Raw genomic sequence first — 22,963 nt, 5'->3', positions numbered from 1 at the left:
TCACAACCCTTTTCACTTGCACACAGTTTTATAGGTCTAAGCTGAGCAAGGTATTCGGTGATTCCAAGACAAACTATTCTATGGCTCCAGAAGCCAAGTCCATTCTGAGTTATTTGATCTTGAATCCTTCTGGAATTGCAACTATACTTTTACAAACATGTATTTTTTTAATGACAAACAATATGGCAAAACTGGCAAACCTAGAATAAGAAAGAGCTGGGGGATAGGAGTAAACTGATTTTAGATACGCTTCTTTTCATAACCTGGTATTATATGAAAATTATATTATTTCACCAGGCTTAGAATCAAAGATCATATTTTTAAGTAAATTTAGGGTAAATTCTGCCAATATATGGGGTCTGTTTAAACTGAAAACTTTCTGGCACAAAACACCTAGAATTGTGTCTACATAATAATAATAATAAAAACTTTAACTATACAAATGAGTTCCCCGTAAAGTAAGGGAAATTGTCCAGGTGCCAAAGACAGAGAGGGAGCTGAGACAGAAGGTGAGCCCCAGAGCTGCAGCTGGGGCTCCCTTGGAGGGGGTAGGAGTGGAGGTTATCAGGGCTGTGACAACCACCAAGTGGGGGCTAAGCTTAGGCCAGGTGAGGAGGTGGAAGTGAGACTGGCACGTAAAGCTGGACCCTTAGAGTTACCTCCTGCATCTCAGCAGGCACAGCCGCACTCTCTGCCCAGCTCAGGAAAGTGAGAAGTCAGCACGTCCGTGTGACTGAACTCCACAGGGTCCCTGAGAGTTTGTGACTTGAGGCCTGCCCTCACACATGTTTGAGATTCAAATGTATATCGTCTGCCACAGTAAAAATAAACTCACAATGAAAAGTACGTAAATGTAAGAGGAAACAACTCACCATAAATGAGAATCAGCAGAAACCAAAAAGGACTAGACACTCCTCCCTAAAGAACTTCATTTATTTAAAATGTCAGCTAGAAATTAGAAAATAAATGTGTTTAAAATTATTTAAGATCAGCAAGAAGGAATTGGAAACATGAAAAAAAGAAGACATTGTCAAAAGAAAAAGACTAGGCAGATTTTTTAAAGAACCAAATATAACTTCTGGAATTTTTTAAAACGTTAATTAAAATGTTTAAAAACCCTCAAGGAATGGGTTAAACAGCAAAGTAGGCAAAGCTGAAGAGAATGTTAAGGAACTGGAAGAAAGATCTAAGGAAATAATCCAAAATGTACTCCTTAAGTTCAGTAAAGTATTCTAAAATCCTTTCATTGTTCAGGGGGTGATAGAGAAATTAATTAATTTTGCTTTGTTAGTTCAAGAATGTTTATCTTTTAAAGCACAACCACCAAAACCAAAAGGAAATAGAACATCCAAATAGAGGAATTTAAAAAGAATTTAAAAAAACAACCTTGATCTGATCAATAGAAAGCAGTGAAGGAAAGAAGAAAAGCATAGACAAAGATAAATAAAAAGCCCAACATAATGTAGTAAAAATAAATCCAAATATACCAATAATCACCATCAGTATTAATGAAACAAACTTTCCAGCTAAGAGACCAAGGTTGACAATAGGTATATCTTTCAAATTGCAAGCTATATGTCACTTATAAGCACCACATATAAAAAATGAGAATATAGAAATGTTGAAAGTAAAACATGTAAGAAAGCAGGGATGGAGCAGGGAAAGTATACCAAAAATATAGCATAGCCATATTAATATCAGTCAAAAATAGACGTTAAGGCAAAAAGAATAATTAAATTATGATTTTAAAAAACCACTTTGCCAGGAAGATACTCAGAATTATCTAGCAACATAGTTTCAAAAACTATATATCAAAGATGGACAGAATTATAAGGAGAAATTGACAAATCCATAGTCATGGAGATAAGATTTTAGCATACCTCTCTCATAACTGATAAGTCCACTTTTGTCATAAGTGATCATTCAAATGCTAAAAAAAAAACTGCTGAAAAATACAGAAACTTAAACTATATCATTTAAAGTTCAATATAATGAAATAGGTAAAGCATTGTCCAGAAGGTCTGATAAGCAAATTCTGCCAAACATTCAAGGAACACATCATCCCCATCTTATGCAAACTGCTTCTGAGAATAGAGGGTGCAGGAACGTGCTACATTCTTTTCATGTGTCCAGCAAGTATGGTACCAAAAAGAGACAAGGACAGTACAAGAAAGGACAAGTGCAGGCCAGTCTCATTTAAGAACATAGATGCAAAAGCTACAAATCGGATACCAGCCAAATGAACCCTGCCATATATGTACAAAAACACATCATAACCAAGGTGAGTTTTTTCCAAAACTGCAAGATTGATTAAACGTTAGAATATCTATTAATTGATTATATTAATTGATTACATTTATTATATTACATCATATAGTTATGTCAACAGATGCAGAAAAATCATTTAATAAAATTCAACACTCATTCATGTTCAAACTAGGAAACAGACAGGAACTTTAATAAACGTAAATACCAAAAATCTGTAGACACATAGTCTAATAATGGTGAATTCTTAGAAACATACTCTTTAAAAACAGGAATAACAAAAGGATTCCCATGAACACTGATTCTATTCATCAAACTATTAGGGGTCCCAGCCAGTAAAGCAGGACAAGAAAGGAACATAAAGAATAAAGATGGACAGAAAGAAACAAAGCTGTTACCAATTTTTACAATTTGATTACTTATATACAGAAACTCTAAGAGACTCTAAAGACATTGTTAATAAGAGAATTGAAGAAATTTTGCTGGATGAAAGATCAACATACAAAAATTAATTGCTTTCTTAATACCAGCAGACAAATTGAAAATATCTTAAAAGAAAAAACCCTCCATTTACAATAACAACAACAAATATGGAATACCTAGGGATCAGTTTAATAAAAGATGCATATGGCACAGCTGATATCACAAATCTTTATTGAAAGGAGTAAAAAAACTACACAGATGGAAGGTTATGTCATGTTCTTGAATGGGAACACTCAGTTTCACAGAGATGTCAGTTATCCCAAATTAGTCTATATATTCAATGTGAAAAAAACAGAATCCTAACCCAGTTTTTCAAGAAAGTTTACAAAGTAAAGGTAAAATTAATATAAAGAAGCCAAGAGGAATTTGAAGTAGAAGGTGAAGAAATTTTCCCTATGAGACATAATGATTTATTATAAAGTTATTATAATGGAGAAAATGTATAATTGGTAAACATATGATAAGTACCCAGAAACAGACCCAGACATGTGGGAAACCTTGTAAATGCAAGAGTTACTACAAATCAGAAGGGGAACAATTGACTACTCAATAAATGGAGCTGGGACAATTGTTAATACACACACAAAAAATATTTATTTATTTATTTATTTATTTATTTAAGGCAGATTAGCCCTAAGCTAACATCTGCTGCCAATCCTCCTCTTTTTTGCTGAGGAAGACTGGCCCTGGGCTAACATCTGTGCCCATCTTCCTCTAGTTTACATGTGGGACACCTGCCACAGCATGGCTTGACAAGTGGTTCTAGGTCCACATCCGGGATGGGAACCGGTGAACCCCAGGCCCCGAAGCAGAGCATGTGAACTTAACAGCTGTACCACCAGGCTGGCCCCCAAAATATTTATTTAGATCCCTTCCTCATATGTACAAAAAGTAAATTCCAGATGGATTAAAGGCAAATATGAAAAACAAAACGGTAATGCTTTTAGGAGAAAATATAGAACAATATTTTTATGAACTTGGGATAAGGAAAGATTTTTCAATAACAAAAAAATCACAAACCATAAAGAAATTTTAAAAATCAACTACATTAGAATTGCAACTTCAAAATTTTTAAACAAAAAATTAGTGTCCAGAATAAATAAGGAAATTCTACAAATCAATAAGAAAACCCAAGCATCGAAATCAAAAATAGGCAAAGGATATGAATGGCCCAATCATGGGATAGGAAATGACCTGTAAACATGTAAAAAGGGTACTGGGCCACTCAAATAATTAAGGAAATGAAAATTAAAATGAAAAAATCAGATATCATCTCACACCCCATCAGCTGGCAAAAACCGATGTCCGTGAAGACCAAAGGTTAGCAAGGATGTGGAGGGTGCTGGTGGGTGTATAAATTATTGTAATCATGGTGGTAGGCAGAATAGTGCCCCAACCAAAGATGTCCAGGTCTTTATCCCCATAACCTGTGGACATGTTATGCTTCATTGCATTGAAGATAGAATTAAGGCTGCTGTATAAGATACGGAGTTAATTCTAGATTATCCAGACAGGCCCAATGTAATCACAAGAGTCCTTAAAAGTGGAAGGGAGAGGTGGAAGAGAGCATCAGAGGAGGAGACGTGACACCAGAAGCAGGCTCAGAGAGATGCCATGTTGCTGACTGCAGAAGATGGAGGAAGGGAACCCTAAGCCAGTGTCTCTAGAAGCTAGAAAAGTCAAGGAAACGGACTCCCTTCTACAGCCTCTGGGAAGAAACCTAGCCCTTCCGATGCCTGGATTTTAGCCCAGTGAGACTCATGTTGGACTTTTGAACTATAGAAATATAAAGTAGTAAATTTGTGTTACTTTGGAGCACTACGTTTTTGGTAATTTCTTATGGCAGCTATAAAAAAACTAATACATCCACTTTGCAAAGAAACTTGGAACATCTAGAAACTTAACTCTCAGAAACATAACCACTGCTTTGCTACTTAATTATGCAGTCCAGGGACCATCAGCACCGCCTGAGAGCTGGTTGGAAATTCAGATTCTCCACTTCTACCCTCAACCTGCTGAGGCAATAGCTAACAAGACACTCAGGTGGTTTCAAAGCACATGAAGTGCAGAAGCAGCGCCCTAGGGAATGTCTCCCATTTATGCGCAAAGAAATAGGTATAAAAACTATTGGTGAAAAACTATTGGTGAAAGCAAATAATAGTCATAATAATAAGAAGAAAGATTTTAGCCGTAAGATTTTATGGTCTTTCAGCCATAGAGTGTATGAATAAATTGTTGCATACTTATACAATGGAATATCATACAGCTGTGAGAATAAACAAAGAAGAGCTTCTTGGAGATAAAACTTCAGCATAATGTTGAATGGGAAAAAAAACTTTGTGGCAAAGAGATATGTACAGTATGATACTATTGATATAAAATTTTAAAGCATACAAAACAGCACTATGAAATGCTTATTGATATGTACACATGCAATTGAAGTGTAAAAACATTCATGAAGATGATAAGTACCAACTTCAGGATGGTAGTTGCCCTGAGGGAGAAAAGGTAACGCATGGGATGGAAAACAGTTACGGCACAAGGTTGAATTTTGACAAAGCTGGTTGGTGGGCATAGCGGTGTTCCTTATATTATTGCCTACATTTGTCTAATGGCTTGAAATATTTCATAATTAAGGAGAATACATTAGTTTACAAATAGAATTTATACAATTTCTATGCTGAAGCGTCTTCATCAATTTCTAACTCAAAAAAAGTTCTTAGCATTTATTTTTGTATTATTTGATCGGAATTAGTCAGCTAAAAATGACTAACCTGGAGTTTTCCCCTTCAAGCCTCCCAGGGCATTAGTGAATATTGCGCCAAAAAGCCTTATGCCAGTTTGCTGTCTTCAGTTTCAACAACAGGCCCATTTATCATGACCTTCTCCAGCAATTGCTCAGTATGTCTACATAATCTAGTTCTGTGATCTAATGCATTCTGTACTGACTGGGCATTACGCTTAAAATTCCTGATCATTTAAGGAAAAGCGCTTAGTAAAAATAAACAGAAAACAAACAAAATAAAACAATGTTTTCAGATGAACACAACATTTTTTAAAAAGAAAACCTTGAGTATATCCAATACCTTATACTCTGTGGGCATATGTCTAAAATCTGTTTGAGACTGACTCTACCGACCCACATGTGGAAAAAGCAATTCCATTATTTATTGTCACCCAAATACATTCAATTCGATCCAGAATCTCCTTTCATTAAATTTACTCACTGATACTCTGAAATTGCTGGCCCTCTTTCCTTAATCCTTATATCTAAGTGGCCTTTACATATGGACATGTCCCCACCATTTAATAAGGGTCTGTGTACATGTTTTCATTGCATATTTGATTCTTTCTGTGTGTACCTTCTGTATACAAAGCCAGATTCAAAGTAAATTGAGGCAAGAAAATTCTTTTTCAAGAAATCCCTAGAAACCACTTTTCCTGAGACCTTTAAGTACTTGAGAGGATTTTGAGAAAAAGTCCACACCATAAAGCGATAAGCACATGTTCCCCATATGTTTGCAGAGGAGTCCCTGTAGCTTATGTAGTATTTTTTCTTTAGATTTTGCCATTTTTAATCCAGTTGTCCATACATGTCTTTGAGACAAATCACGTGTGACAAACAAACTGAGTCTAAACTGCGCTTGAAATAGTGCAGAAATTGGGGGTTTAGATTTGCATTGCTACTTTTCTAACTATTCATAAAAATACGGCACAGTTTCCATATGTCGTCTGTCTAAATCATGCCTCGGTATCTCTCAGGAACGTGACTGCATTCCTCTGCGCTATTTTTTTTTGGTTCAGTTGCACTTAGATTCACGCTCATGGCACTGGTTACTTTTCATTTAAAACAGCATCCAAACTTTGTTTCTCGTCAGGAATTCTTTATCAGAACTGTTTCCTTCTCAAGGGTGTGGTCTGGTTACTGTCAAATGTTCCTCTTTCCTCATGGGGCATTACTCAGGGAAAATTTTCATTAGATAATAGTACTGATTGTATCATAAAATATTCCCTTTCGCGGAATCAGTTTAAGTCACGCGTTAATGATCTTCCAGAATAAGTCATCATAAGGTACTGCGTTATTTTTAGCAGAAATCTTGACCATCAGTCCGTGCTATTTAATGTGTAAGTGCAAAGTTTATTGCGTTGACAATAACGGTATTTCTATTGCTCACAGGCTGACAAAGTCATCATTCCTTTTGTTGTTCCCTCAATAGGTAATGCCATGTTGTTGAGGGTGTTACCTGCTGTGTATGAAAAGCAGCCTCAAGCGATTAACAGACGCCTGACGGAACTCCTGGCCTTGATGTCTCGGCTGGAACAACCAGAACAGTACCATCTTCTACGGCTTTTGCACGTAGCAGCAAAGACAAAGCAACCGGAGGTAAAGAGTACATTGTATACATGACGGTCCACACAACTAGGCATGTTTCTGGGTCTGTGACAGGATGTGTGCCTAAGGGTTCCTGTCTCATGAGTCCATACACACCCAGCTTTAGATGAAAGCGCTCATCCACTTTTTCTAGAATCATAAAAGTGAGGAGGTAATGGCAGAAGCTGGGTACTGTCTTAGGGTTCTCCAGAGAAACATAACCAATAGGATGTGTGTGTGTGTGTGTGTGTATTTATATAATTTATTATGGGGAACTGGCTTATGCATTTATGGAGGCTGAGAAGTCCCACAGTCTGCCATCTGTAAGCTGAGGACCTGGGGGAGCGAGCGGTGTAGTTCCGGTCCGAGTCTGAAGGCCTAAGGACAAGGAGAAATGATGGTGTGAGTTCTAGTCCACGTCCAAAAGCCTGAGAACCGGAGGGCTGGTTCTGTAAGTCCCAGTCCGAGGGGAGGAGGGGACCGATGTCCTCAGCTCAAGCAGTCATATCAGGCCCTCAGTGAATGGGATGCAGCCCTCCCACACTGGGGAGGCGACCTGCTTTACTCATTCTATCAATTTAAATGCCAATCTCATCTGGAAACACTCTCACAGACACACCTAAAATAGTGTTTAATCAAATATCTGGGCACCCGCTGACCCAGTGAGAGTGACACATAAAATCGACCATCACAGGTACAAACACAGCAAATGTGCAAATCCATAGCCACTGTAGGATAGTGTCAGTGAAAGTTTAGTGTGGCCATGCAGTCCTAGGGATCTACGGTTTCTCAGACAGGACCAAAGAAAAGACCTACATATGCCTTGATTTATGGGGAAATGAGCCTGTAGTGAGAGTAAAGTCTCTTTTTCTAGATAGCGAATTAGCTGTTTTTTGGATTCAAGTAAAACATCGTAATTAGAATGTTTGTGATTATCAGTAACAGAACACACAACCCACAGTGGTTTAAACAATACAAGGAATCTATTAGCTAATGTGTTGGGAAAAACCCTTCAGATCAGGCTTGATCCAGGGGCTCAAATCATGTGAACAGAACAGCTTCTCTATCTCCATTTTCAGATTTGATTTCTAGGTTTTAGCTTCCATTTTCTGCAAGCTTTCTCATTGCGGACTCCAGATGGGTGCTAGGGGCTCTCTAGGCATTATGCTTCTCCTACCTCAACTACCACCACCAAAACTCAAGTGGAAGTCCTGATATTCTCTGATAAGGACACATGCTCAACCCCTGGAGATTCTCCTGAACTCCAAGAATATTCAGATAGAAACTAGAGGTATGCTAGGAAGGGAGAAGTAGAAATGGATTCTGGAGAGTACCAACATGTGTGCACAGTGAAGATTAATGGTCAACCCAAGGTTCAATCAATTATGATTGTATCTCTGCTCCAGTTCCTGATAAAATCAATATCTACTACTTGAAAAACCAGTTAACACTAAGGTGAAGACTGGAACATTTGCACTCAACATTAGAAGTGTTCAAAGAAAGGAAGGAAAGAATGGTCACGTGCATAATGAAGCACAGTAGACTGCAAGCTCTTGGTGGTAAGGCACGATTTCTTCTTTGCCTCTGGATCCCACACCTTGGCATAGTATCTGACAGCACTGAATAAAATTCATACAACCAAACCGAACTAAACAGAGTGATAAGTGTTCTACAAGTGGTATAAACACAGAGAGAGGGGCAATGAATTCTGTCTTGGGAGAAATAGGTGCCATGCATACCCACAAAGGGAGCAGCATCGGGGCCAGACATTGAAGATTCCAAAGGTTTGTGCCAGGTGGAACAGAGGAGCCAAGGGCCTTCGGGAAGTGGAGACAGGGCTAGGAGTCCTGGACACTGGAGAGCAGGCTTGAGCCCCACCCTGGAGATTTCCATTCAATATGTCTAGGTGGGCCCCCTCCCCACGTGCTGCCTTTTTACAAGTTCTCGGGAGATGCTGCCCCTGCTGCTTCCGGGCCCACACTTGGGATAGCAAGGCTGGAGGTCGGGCAGCGGTCTGGGGATGTCCGTGTCATCTGTTTTGTGCAGAATGACTGTGCAGCTACAGAAGTTTAGAGGAAATAGGGAGGGTTAAAAAAATCCAGTAAGAATAAAAAGATTGAAGACGTGAGAGAAAATATTAGCTAGAACAGGGTGCACGAGTTCATTAGGGAATGAATTCCAGAGCACACCTGGGGGCATCAATGTCAGAAAAGACGAAGGGTAGAGAGGATGAGCGAAGCTGCAGGGCAGTGTGGGTGGGAGTGGAGTGGAGAGTTCACCGGGTCACCTAAACGGAGGCTCAGGGTGAGGGGCACAGATGAAGTGGCGCACTCATTTCCTGTGCTGCTGTAAAGTTATCACAGACTTAGTGATTTAAAGCCACACGAGTCTATTACCTTACAGGAGGTTAGAAGTCCAAAAGGGGTCAGAAGAGCTGCATTCCGTCTGGAGACTCCAGAGGAGAATCTTTCCTGCCTTTTCCAGCTTCTAGAGGCTGCCTGCACTCCTTGGCTCATGGCGGCGTGACTCTCACCTCTGCTTTTCGCATCACATCTCCTTCTCTGACTCTCACCCTCCTCCCTCTTCTGAGGACCCTGTGGTTGCACTGGGGCCAGTCAGATGACCCAGGATTATCTCTCCATCACAAGACCCTTAACTTAATCCATCTACAAAGTCCCTTTTCCACGTAAGGCAACATATTCACAGGTTTAGAGGTTAGGATGTGGACATCATTCGGGATCATTATTCTGCCTACCACAGATAGAGTCTGGGGACCAGGTGTTACAGGGAGTAAGGAGGGGTGACTAAAGGCCAAGCTTGGTTTCATAAAGGAGGCGGCTGGCATGCCATTTTATCCGCAGCCTGAGAGCAAGAGAAAAACAAACAGTTTTTGAGAAGACAGGTTCAATAAGAGTTCAAGGGGATCTGGAGAGAGTAACTGAATTCAACTTATTTCCCATGGGGTGAAGGCTGGGCATGACAGTAAATGAAACCAAGAGGAGGCTTACTTATAGAAAGGGGGAGGGGAAAGGACTTGGGTTCACCCCATCCAAAAAGGCAGGGTCGGAAAGTGAGGGTGGCATCGTGTGTGGCATTCAAAGAGGTCCCATCAGACCCCTGGCTACAGCCCTTCTGTGGCTGCCCAGAGACTCAGAAAGGGCTTATGAGACCATTTAAAACCAGGCCCTGACCACTGCCTGGCTTCCTAGAGTCTCTTTAACCCCAGCACCTCCAACAACTATAGAGTCCCAGGAACCAGGAGATGGGCATTCTCTCTCTCAGGGCACAGTTTTTATATATATACTGTGTTCTCCACCTGGAATTTTCTTCCCTCACTACTACAGCCCTTTCTGGGTGGTCTCTTTCTGGTCCTGGTCCTTTACACAGCTGCTTAGATGTCGCTTTCTTGCTGGGAATCTTGTTTGACTCTTTCCTTTCCCCTAATCTCGGCCGCAGCAAATTTCACCCTGTAATGCATCTGCCTCTACTGTTCTCTCTCCGTCTGGACCACCTTAGCTGTGATGCGAATGCTCGGGATATGAGGACCATCTTATTTGCCACTGTGTCTCCAGTGCCTCGCACAGTACCTGGCACACAGAAGTCATTCCAGGAATATTTCTTAACCCAGATGAGTTACTGCTAGTGCCTAAATTTGCCGAGGACTTTATCATTCACAAAGGACTTTTTTTTTTTGAGGAAGATTCGCCCTGAGCTAACATCCATTGCTAATCTTCCTGCCTTTTTTTTTTTTTGCTTGAGGAAGATTAGCCCCAAGTTAACATCTGTGCCAGTCTTCCTCTATTTTGTATGTGGGATGCTGCCACCACATGGTTGATGAGGGAGTGGGTCCACGCCCAGGATCCAGACGCGCAAACTCCAGCAGCTGAAGCAAAGGGTGTGGAACTGTAACCACTCTGCCACAGAACCAGCCCCTACAAAGGACTTTTTCTTTAACATCTAATATCTTATTTAATCCCGCATATAACTCTATGATGTGTTATTTTTTTCTTCATTTACATCAGTCAAAATAGATGCTCTGAGAGGTTAACTTGCCCCCATCACATGGGTAGTAAGAGGTAAGTGACGGTCCAGGACTCTGACTCCCCACCCCCTCCTCTCTTGGCCTTGAGAGGTGACCAAGCAGGCTCCGCTCGAGAAGGCCACAGTGGGAGCAGTGTTCTCAGCTGGTCACGGGAGGCAGGGGAGGGTGGACAAGGGGCGCTAATAGTGGCCAAGCTCACTCCAGGTACCAGACACTGTGGGGGAGTCCTACAGACATTATCTCCCTGTTCCCTGCAACAAGCTTCTCATTTTGTAAACAGAGAAGTTGAAGTTTGGAGAGGTTAAGAACAGGGCTGGTACCAATGAGTGACTTGGTGAGGTAGCTTTCCACGCCCCTTCCTCTTTATCAGCCCCTCCACTTTTCCTATGGGCAGTGTCCATGTCTCCTACTGGCTATATAGTCACACTGCCCTTCTTAAGACTGCCATTTACAAAAGACCTGGGGCTGATACTGGTTGGATAACTTTCTCAAAGCCATACAGGGGAGGCCAAGCTACATTGTAAACTCAGTCTAATTCCAGCCAATGAGATGTTTCGACCTCAACACACTGAACAGTTGAGGCTGCGGCTAGTGAAGCAAATGGGAGTGCCAGAGGACACAGTGGAAGGTGGCAGTCAGAAAGGTGAGCTGGACAAGAGAAGGAGGAGACTTGAACTGAATGAGGAGGAGAAGAAAGCAGATTCCTGTAGGTACTGTGGTTGCTGAGTGTGGCTCCCAGAAGGAAGAAGCAAGGGGTTAGGAAGCACCCATAGTGATGTGAACAGACCCTACCTGTCCCAGGATCCTAACCGATGGGGAGAAGTTGTGACGGGGGAACTGCCCAACCTTTTGTTTTCCATCAGCTCTTCCTTTGTGTTAAAGTAGCTTCCTTTGTGTTAAAGTTTGCCTCCTTCAGCTCTTTAGCTCTTCATGAGCTCACACCTGGTTACTGAGTCATGTGGGCAGTGAGCAAGAGAAATGCCTGACTCACCTCCTCTCTCTCACGTTCATTAACCAGACAGCAGGCAAGGGGAATGGGAGGAAGGATGGAGAAAGGGTTTACTGAGAGAGGGAAGTGAAATCTGGGGCAACAATCAGAAATGCAGACTGAGGCTTTCAATTTAAGTCCAGTTGATTTAATTTCAGATGAAATAAGAAGGTAAATAATGAGGTTTTTGACCCTGTGAAATTTGGGTTAAAGTGGAGCTTTTCTTTCTGCTGTGCTCCGTGCTTGGAGGTAAACTGTGCAGGTTCTCCATGAGAGCCTTATAGAGGAATGTTTCACACTTTCTTGAATGCCCTCCTCACCACCCTTCTTCTGTGACCAGTGAAGCCTGGCTCTCCAGGGCTGGAGGGTCAACAGTTGGCCCTTGAAAAAAGATTTTCTGTGTGTAAAGCTAACTAGTCCATGAGATTGCAAAGATGGCATAGCTTCAACATCCATACATCTGCGAACTTCAGATGTGGTTGGTTGGGCAGCTGGGTCCTCTTTCTCCATCATTGCCCTCTGGGTGTCCCTCTCTAAGGAAACTAACCTTCCTAGATGGAGAGAGGCAGTTCCTGGCTGGTGATTCACGGCTGGAACCTCCAGAGAATCCTCAGGGTCCATTTAAGGGAAAGACTGGGTGGTCAATTTTCCAAGTGGCCTTCTGGGGCTAAATCTGTATTCTTGGCTGCCATAAACCGTGCTGTAGTCTAGCCAACAAAAGATGGAAAGGAATAGAATTTAGTAACACATGTGAGCACATCTGTTATTATCCCCAGGACATGGGCTTCTAGCCCTGACCATGCAGAGATGAGTGGCAGAAAGTGGCAAGTTGAGCCCTCTGCTGATTAATGTCTGGACCCGGAAGAGCTGCTTTTGTGGTCGAGTCCCTAGAGAAGAGAGTCCTTTTCCAGGATTTTCTCTGAGCAGCACAGAGCATTCCTATTCACAGACCTAATCTTATAGCCGCTAACACAGCATCACCAGGCTGACAATACTCACAGGTCACTTTTGGTATTTGTTTAAAATAAGAAGCCATTTGAAGAACATTAAGGAGATGGAGTGAAAGAATATATAGACTGTTCTAAAACAGTCTTTGGAGCAGAACCATGGTTTTCAGAATATTTATTTTTTCAGTATGAGTAAGTAGTAAATGAAAAGAGTGGTAGTTATTTTACAGATTTTTGGAGATTAATAGAGATTGTTAGTGCTAGCCAAATTCATTGAAAGAGAAAATTGGCCTGAGGACCATTTTAAGAGGGAGCACACACACACCCATGTACACACACACGCACACAATAGGTCTACCTTTTATTCTATACATAAGAATTTAAAAGTCACTCGCTGCCAATCAAGTTATGGTGCTGTGTTTTCAGATGGCCCTACCCTCAAGGTGCCCATGGCCTCAGTTGATGAGATGTGTCTACAAAACTTCAGTTCAATGACGAGATGCTAAACCTGTCAGCAGACTGCTAGGGGAGCCCAGGAAAGGCAGTGATTGATTCTGCTCAGGAAGGACCAGGAAAGCCAAGGATAGGACCCGTCCCTGGGCTACTTGCTTTAGGGGGCTCTGGTTTGGGCCTCCTCTACCTGTACCCCCAGTTCCCATCCACTCCCTTGCTGACTAAACAAAGTCTAGGTAACTGGGACCTTAGAACCCCTTTCCTGTAGGTCTCATCCTGCTCCCAGTGCTTGTACAGCCTGGTCCCTGGATCTGTTCTCCCAGGGACAGGCCACGTCAACAGTGTGACTCGTAGGCCTAGGGGGTGGCCTTCATGAGCTTGCATATGTGGGCTGGGGTATTCACACTCATTCATATGAGATTCCTTGCAGGGCAAAGCCACGGGTAGAAAGAGAAGGGAGGGGCAAGGAATGGGGGCTAGGGGCATTTCTCTCTGTTCCCTCTACAGAGGCCAAGAACTCTAAATTCAAATCAAGCCTCTCAGGTTGTTATGAAGGTGTATGTCAGGCAGGAGGATAGGACATTTTGTGTAGCTGCTAGATATCTGGGCGTGTGGTCTGGGGGCCTCCATCTGTACTCTAGCCCAGGTCCTGCATGTGTTAGCGTGGGCTGGAGGGAAGGCTTCCCAGAAGTAGAGATATTTGAGATCAACTTTTTTTTTGTTTTTTTAGAGACTGGCACCTGAGCTAACATCTGTTGCCAATGTTTTTTATGTTTTTTTCTTCTTCTCCCCAAAGCTCCCCAGTATATAGTTGTGTATTCTAGTTGTAGGTCCTTCTGGCTCTGCTCTGTGGGATGCCACCCCAGCACGGCCTGACGAGCAGTGCTAGGTCCACACCCAGGATCCAAACCGGGGAAACTCTAGGCCACTGAAGCGGAGCGCACGAACTCAACCACTCGGCCACGGGGCCAGCCCCTCAGCTTTGAAAGTATAAGAGTCTTCTCCATGTTCAAGCCACTCGGGGTGGTCAGTGGCCTGTTGCTGGGTCAGGGGGTTAATGGGGAAGAGGCAGCAGATAAGCCTGTCCATGAAGGCCCTGGAATGCCATGGCGTTGGGATCCCGGCCGCGGGCCGTGGGGAACTCTGAAGGTTTGTAAGAGGATTGCTGTGATCAGTTGCGTTTTAGGACAAAGCCTCTGGTGGCAGTGAGGAGGCTGAACAGAAGGGAGAGAGGCTTGAGGCCGGTGTGGAAGCTTGTCCAGGGGGCTTATGGCCTGAACAAAAGCTGTGTCAGCTTGCTCTCTGCCAGCTGTGTTGTCTTAGTGGCTACTCTGCTGTCAGCAAAGGCAAGGCTTTCCCTGAGACATGAAGCAGCTCCCAGTGAGGTACCTGAAGAGACCAGCCAAAGGAAATGCCCTGTGTTTGGGAAATAAAATTCCTCCTCATCCAAGACTAATCCATCTAAGGCCCAAAGCGCCACTTCCCTTCCACGTGTATGGCAAACTTCAAGGCATGTCTCTCTTTTCTATCACCATCATCATAAACTTTGGGTTATCAGGAAATCACAGCAAAATAATCAACTTTTGTTTAATTGGTAAAATTGTTATTAGTTTGCTTACATTATTCAGGGCTTCTCTTCTTTTTGGTCTTTCCAAGGATTCAGCTGTACCCAGGCATGTATATTTGCCTTGAGCCAGCTAGCTTTCTCTCTCTTTCTATCCTTCTTTCTTTGTTTCTTTCTTTCTTCCTTTGTTTGTTTCTTTCTTTGTTTCTTCCTTTGTTTGTTTCTTTGTTTGTTTCTCTCTCTCTGTTTCTCTCTTTCTTTCTCCCACCCTCCCTCCCTCCCTCTCTCTCTCTGTCTTTCTCTCTTTGCCTTTTTAATTTTTCTTATAGGGCAACAAATACAACACACTCTTGTGCGGCTTGAGATGTATGGCTGGAGTTTAAATAAAAAAAGTAAATTGGCATGACTAGAGGCACATGTCACAGAGACCTCAGTGTTCCAGAAATAGGACATGAAGAGTAAGGACTGAGAAATGGAATTTTATAGGTAGGAAACGTGTAAGCATTTTCCATTTCTAAAAGCCTCAGGTTAGGTATGCTGCCCCAACCCGGAGCAGCTGGCTGACACTTCTGCCAGATGTGCCAGGGATCTCACGGCTTCTCCTGAAGGACACACAAGTGCCCTCCATGCACAGGCAGCACTTATCAGACTGTTCATTCATATATGCCATTTACCAGAAACGAGCACTAGCCTTTCCTCCACGAGTACGGGATATGAATATGAAGTCCATTTATGTGTAGGATAATTTTAGCTATCTCAAAATTGTCTTCTTTTATGTCCCTGTTATGTTGTAGATGGCACACGCAGTATCCGTGTTTAAACATTATGTGCAACTGTTCAGCAGCTCTGCGCTGGAGTGCTGCCTGTAAATCAGATTTGCTCCCCTCTAGAATCATTTAGATTTGCCTTCTTTTGCTTTGTTCCTCAAATTTTTATTGACTCCCCTCCTGGCGAGGCTCTGTGCTACACACTGGGTATACAACGGGGTACAAATTAGAACTGATATTTGACCTTGCAGAGCTTTCAGTCCAGCCTGCAAGACAGACATCTAGACCAGCAATAAGAAAGGAGCCAGGGAAGGACCTGCTCAGAGCCACATAGGGTCTGATGGGCACTTCAGCAGGGCCCTGGACTGGAGGGGGTGGAGGGCATGGGGGAGTCAGACAAGGCTTTTAATGGAAGTAGCAGCTAGTCTGAGACCTCAGAAAGATTAGGAGTTAATTAGTCCAGCAAAGTAGGGACAACAAAAGTTCCCACAAGAGAGAATCAGAGTATAATCCCAGATACAAGAGAAAATTTAGCAGGTCAAGAAAATTTTCTAAAAATTCAACATGGCTGAAGCGTGGCATGCCATAGAATTTGGATAGAGGGAGAGTAGACTAGCTGGGCAAGGAGATAAGTCTGGAAAGACGGATAGGAGTCAGTTCAGAAAACGTATGTTAAGCCTCTATCTTGAGAGCACTGGCAAATGAGTGAAGCATTTAAAGCAGGGCAGGGTGACCATTGCGGCCACAGGGTGGAGAAGGGACTGGGTGAGCAGGACTGAAGGCGCGGAGAACAGGATGATGGGGTCAGCGGTGGCAGGAGATGTTCCTGCCGAGAGACAGCTCCCCTGACTGCAGCCTGAATTACAGCCCTGGGACAGTCTCTCACAGCACCCAGGATTTTCCCTACATGTCGATTATTATCACTTATAATTATGCATTTCTGTTGTGATTGTTTCACTGAATGTCTCCTTTACTAAACAGTGAATTTGTTATGCCATGAGGCAGGAACCCGTCAGACTTGTTGGCAGCTGTAACCCCAGTACCTAGAACAGTAGCTTGCTGGTGGGAAGGACCCCGTGAACATTTGTGAGTGAGTGAATGGATAGACGAATGGAAATGGAGGGCAGTCCACCGATCCGTGAGGCACTTGGAAGGTGGAATCCATAGGACTTGGTTGTTGCTCAGACAAGGCTGCTGCTAAGGGAAAAAGAGTAGTCAGAAATGATTCCCAGATTTCTGGCTCAAGTCGCCAGACAGATAACAGTGTCCTTCACAGAGAAAGGAGAGCCTTGGGGCCAGGGAAAGTGGTGGGAGAAGCAGATTTCTGGCAGAGGATGGATTATGAGTTCAGCAGGTTGAACTGTGCATCAGATTCGGTTTTAACACTGGAAGCCACATTTCAAGTCTACCTTACCAAAAAAGTAGCAAATCAAAAAAGCAAACCAACAACAAACACAAGAAACAAGCATAGTAGAAATATGGATGAGGAGATAGCTTTTACTTTTACTGTTCAGTTTCCCACAGATTGCCCTTTCTAATTCTTTTATTTCAGCAGACAAAACAATTCAATAAATAGTCAATATTCAAACATGTCTTTTCCACAAAAAAGTCACATATTCTTTAATATAAATTATTGTATCCTTATATTCATAAAAGCACTAAAAATCAAGAAAATATTAGAGTAGTGTGAATATGGTGGAAGTCATCCTACTTTAAAAACGTTCTTTATGTTATTACATTTTTGTGATCAAAATGGAAAATTGAAGAAAATGTGGGAGCTCTTTCCTGATTTCTTATTTTTATTATTAAATATTTCCAAACCATATTTCTCCAATTTTAAGACAATTAAAATCAAGAAGGATCTCTTACATGCTTATGTTGACCTTCAAATTACAGCTCTGACGGTGGTTTGGAGGAAATGGAACATCAAGGTCAAAACTTGATATATGAATAGGAGCACCTAAGCATTTTGTAAACTAGCAGAGTCCAGGTTTTAAAAAGAAAAAGAAAAGAAAGTGAAGCTGCTGAAATTTTACTGTAAATTTTAAATTCCAAACTTGGGAGTTTTTCCCCAGGTTTATTGAGATGTAATTGACATACATCACTGGATAAGTTAAAGGTGTACAGCATCATGATTTGACTTACATGTATTGTGAAATGAATATCACAAGAAGTTTAGCTAGCATCCATCATCTCATGTAGATACAACTAAAAAGTTTAAAAACGAAAAAAATGTCTTGCCGTGTGGTGAGAACTCTTAGGAGTTACTCTCTTAACTTTCACATATATCATATATGAGAGATTTACTTGAGTTCCAATAAGGGTAATAATATCAGAATGTGCTGAGTTCAGATTTAATTTAATCAAAAACATTAGATTGCTTTTGATTTAATGAAAGTTCCTCTTTGTTTCTCTTTGTTTCCTCCTCGGCTTTCTTTTTGTAGATGGTTCAGAAGTGTATTCCTTTTCTAATCGGGCATTTGCAGGATTCGACCCATACTGATGTCATCTTGAGCATCCTCACAGAGATAGCAGGCTACGCGCCGGAGGCTCTGAACAGTTCCCTTCCGGTGCTGAAGGAGATGGCTGAGAGACGCCCCTACCTCATTGGACAAATGGCAAGAATCTATGGAGCTGTTGGGCATGTAGATGAAGTAAGTTTTGCCTTTTTTCTCTCTGTTTCTCTAAATTCCATCGCTCTTAATCCACTGGAGCTCTAGGACCTACAGATTTGTCCTAGGACTTCCGAGGACTCTTCATTTCTCTTCCAAACCTTTTTCGCCGACAGCAGCCTGTAAGGTGAAGGGCATGTTGTGGCAGGGTTACATGGAAGATTAAGGAAGCGAGGCTTTCATTGCTGGAGTGTCACGAGGAAGGGAAAGGGTTAAAATGGAGAGAGCAATATGACATACTCAAGACTGCTCGGTAATAAGAACAATCAATAAAAGAGTTTCATCTCATTTCTGGTCGCAACTCTGCTTAACCCAGGAGACCATCAGTCAGCACGGAATGAGCTCTCAGAGACTGCCTAGTAACGAGAGCCGGTGGCTGGCCTGTTAATAATGCCTGCACTCAGTATGTGTGGAGCCCTCTGGATGATGTGAGTCGGGAGAGGGAAATAACCCGTCACGGGTGTTTAAAGGTCCTAGCCGAAATATTTGCATAATGGGATCTTCCAGCAGAGCAACAGGATGCTCTCAGTTTGTGAGGGTCAAGTGACTAAGAAAGATGTTCCAGAAATGCAAGTTCTGAAGGCACGTGTGTCTGATTGATGATTTTATATTGAGATTTAGGATTTTTATTTTTTTTAAATAAAAGCAAATCTCTCATTGAGGGGTGAAGCTTTTGCCTTCACCCACTTACATATAATTAGCTATAAGATAAATATAAAATTGTACAACTCTTAAAAGCAATTTTGTAATTCATCAAACTCAACTTCTCAATTCCACGTAGGAGAAAATTGAAAACTGGAAAGGTTAAGTGACTTACCCAGACTCAGACTGGGTTAGTTGGTGACACAGTTGGAATTAGGTCTTTGGTATCTTGGCACTCTTTTCAAATTTTGTCTAAAAAATGGGTCTTTGGTTCTGTTTCGTTTCATTTCTGCTGAGAGTTGTGGAGAGCCGTGAATCCTGGCTTCCTCCTGGTGGAGGGCCTTTCTCCTCCTAGAAGCGGGTGGGAGCTGAGCTCCCCAGCAGCCTGCAGGTCAACGGGAGGTGGGTCTTGTCAGAGGATTACTTGGTACGGCCGTGCTGCTTACTATGATCCCTTTCTACCCGCTGCTGACAGTATGTCTCACGCCTGATGCCACAGCTGCCTCTGGTCACGCTTTCCGTGCCCGCCCCCTCTGCTGCCAGGAGAACCTGCTGCTGAGCCCAAGAGCTTTGAGGCCAACTTCAGCTGACAGCTGTTGGAACAAACTGCTGACCTTGCAGCTTTTTGCATGGACCAGAAAATTCAACCTCTGATGCGTGAGGCCCTGGAATCTTTAAAAAGTGCACCCCTCCTGCACTTTAATGATATACTTTGTGGCACAGATACATTTACGATTCCTTAATATGTAGTAATATGCATTGGAAGTGCATTTAGTCAAACGTCCCACAGAAAATGTAATCTGTAAAAAAATATACACCACTAGCCACATGCAATTATGTAGGCTTGTCTGAACTAAGGTGAACCCAAGAGAGAATGGTCTATTAGGTGACATTTGTGTGACTCCAGATGGATGCAGGAAGGAGAGGGGATCCAAGTAGCCTGAGGAATCACTTATTTCAGAATTCAGGATATCAAAAGATTCTCCTCTCTCTCCCCCAATCTTTCATTTTCATGTGCCCACGGAGGCATCTATGTTTAGGGGAGAAAAAAATTTTCTGGTGCTTCTAATTCAGTATCAGATGATTTTGTTGCTAGGATTTAAAAGATTTTGGAAATGCCAAAAAGCCAATCCAGCTTTGAGTATCTTGCTCCAACTTTTGAAATGCACAATCTGTGACTAACTGGAACCTATTGTTCCATCCCTCCCTTGTTGCCTGTCTTCCGGCAAACCACGTTGATTGATCTTCAGAGGAAGAGGGAAGTCTCCTGGGGTATGCAGTCCTCAGGCCAGGGACAGCCTCTAGCGGTGGTGTCACCCTGGAATCAATTGCACAAGTTATTAATCGACTTATGCCTCACCTTCTGTGCTAGCCTGGAGCCAGGTGTAAGAGCTGCAGGGCTGGCTATGAGGATCCAGGTCGAGTGCGTCTGTCTTTCAAATCAGGGTCCATCTGGATGGGCAAACTGTTTTCAACAGCTTGATAGCAGCGTCACAATTCTTCCATCTGCATTACACCCAGCAGAAGAGAGTTGTATATATAAAGCAAAAAATAAAACCCTCACATTCTTATTTTCTCTACTTCCCAAATTACCTCGAGGATCTTCTTTTGCCCAAATTCAAATGAAACTATGCTTAATAGCCTCACAGTTCTGTGTCTACAGGAGACTACCTGGTGACTCACAGGCCATTTTAGGCTTGTGCTAAAGGGTACCCATTGGATGGAGAGTGAAGCCAGGAGGACCAAAGGGCAGAGAAGCCCCTCCTGGGGCATCTGATGAGTTGTTGGCCCTGAGGTGCTCCTTCCCTGGCACTGTCCAGTAAGGGACACAGCTGGTGCTTCATCAGGAGTCACCCACTTCTGTGATATGCTCAGTTGAAGCAAATGCAAAAATGAGAAATACTATTTTATTAGATATGTCCTCCACATGGCAAAAATACACAGGTCCTTTTGTCTTTCTCAAATGGGAAGATTGCAGACAACAGCAAAAATGACTTCGTAGCAGCTCCTAAGGAAGGGTCCGTCCCCAAATACACATCCAGAGCATTCCTATAAAGCCCTGAGCACAGTGCCTGGCATATAGTAAGTGCTTGAGGTGTTTCCACTAATAATAACAGCAGCAGCAGCAGCAATAGAATAAAAACCTGCCTAGCTAGAGAGGGCTAATGAGAGAGGAAGATGCTTCCTCTCGCTCTAATGCATCTCTTGTAGTGTTACCCATTTTCTTCCTAAAAGCACATGTGTGACCCTTCTCCCTTGCACACGTCTTCTGCTGACCCATCTGTTGCCCACAGAGAGACATCTAAACTCCTCGGCTTGGCCTCAGCCTCCTCTCTAGCCTTAGCTCTTACCTGTCCAGGCTACTCCATCCCGCTACACTCTCTCTACTAGCATTTTACGTCCTTTGCTGAGCACGCCTGCTCCGACGTACATCGTGCTCTTCAGCCTCTTCTTCTGCCTGGATAGTCCCTACTCCTTCTTCTGCTTATCTTTCCTGACCTAGCTCAAATGTTGCTTCCTGCATAAGGTCTTCCCAGTTCCCTTAGGTGATTGGTCACCCCCTTTAGCCTCCCCACACAGTTTAGTTATATCTCAAATGTCAGACTGACTTGCCAAGTTGTAATTTGCCTGTCTGTGTCTATTTCTTTTCCATGAGTCTATGAGCTCCCAGAGAAAAGGAATCATACCTTATCCATCTGAATTCACCTATGGTCAAGAGTGGACGTGCACTCAGGGGCACTGTTAATCCAGAATTTGAAGGTTGGGTTCTCACTGGCCACTTTCATTCAGTCAAGTCTCATCTAATTCTTCTATTATATTTATTACAATAGAAGACATAATTATAGCTTAAGAGAAAGGAGAAGAAAACATTGAGAGAAAGGCTTGTTGATACTTCAGAGCCTACACAATTTATCTCTGATATCTAACAAGTGAAAGATGAGGATGAGCTTGACAGTAACCACAAAGTACGTGATGAGGCGTATCCATCTATGATTCCAAAAGATCCTGGCTCCTTAGTAGGTGACTTAAGAGAAAGATGATATTGAGTGGATCATGAAAGGTTTTCATATACGAGGCCTCGGCAGGCAGCAAACAGGTTGAAGTGCAACCCCGAGGATCAAGGTTCACCATCGTGGACTGAGCAGTGGTCACCGCCTAGGGTACGTCTGTGTAAGGATCCGTCGCGTGAATGATTGTACTCACTGTGGGGACATCCATACAGTGAAACATGGTGACTAAGAGGGTGGGCTCAAGAGTCAGACTGCCCTGGTGTGAAGCCTGCCTCAGCCACTTACCAGCTGTGTGGCCTTGGGCCAGTTACGTCACCTCCCTTGACTCAATTTCCTCATCTGTAAAGTGGGAATAGCAATATTATTCAGCTCATAGGTTTGTTGTGGGGATTTAATGAGTTAACCATGCAGAACAGTGTCTGGCAAACGGTAAACATCCAGTAAATCTCAGCGCTTTAACCTATTACTTGCTCAGTGTTGCCCAAGGCTTTCTCGGTGCATTTATTTGGATACAGATTGAATCTTAGGCCTGACAGACTGAAATTACAGAGGACAGAAACTGGGTAAATGGCTCACCGCTTCCATGTGGCTCCAAGGAAAGAGGCCAAATGGAGAGAGATGCGTGGGACAAGCCAAAATAAGCAAGACAGACAGGGCATGAGGTACCATGGGTGGGGATGTGTATCAGGAAAGGGGTAAAGCAACCTGGCTATCTCCTTTTTCTTTTTGGAGAAATAGCTGGTATATGTGGACTTTT

At 42.7% G+C, this 22,963-nt stretch overlaps 1 protein-coding gene across 8 annotated transcripts in view; it reads left to right on the top strand.

The window, feature by feature from the left end:
- VEPH1 (ventricular zone expressed PH domain containing 1) overlaps positions 1-22,963 on the top strand; it is a 207,965-nt gene that overhangs the window by 67,467 nt on the left and 117,535 nt on the right. For 6 of the 8 annotated variants that reach the window (XM_070582955.1, XM_070582957.1, XM_070582956.1 and 3 more), the window contains exons 5-6: positions 6,966-7,132; positions 18,326-18,535. In XM_070582955.1, coding sequence (XP_070439056.1) covers positions 6,966-7,132; positions 18,326-18,535 — 377 coding nt within the window. The remainder of the gene's footprint in view (positions 1-6,965; positions 7,133-18,325; positions 18,536-22,963) is intronic. The other 2 variants (XM_070582958.1, XM_070582960.1) reach the window with 1 other exon arrangement.

This window comes from Equus przewalskii, chromosome 18, assembly GCF_037783145.1.
Source record: "Equus przewalskii isolate Varuska chromosome 18, EquPr2, whole genome shotgun sequence".
Lineage (NCBI taxonomy): Eukaryota > Metazoa > Chordata > Mammalia > Perissodactyla > Equidae > Equus > Equus przewalskii.
The sequence above is the reverse complement of the archived record's forward strand: the minus strand, read 5'-3'. Positions and strand labels throughout refer to the sequence as shown.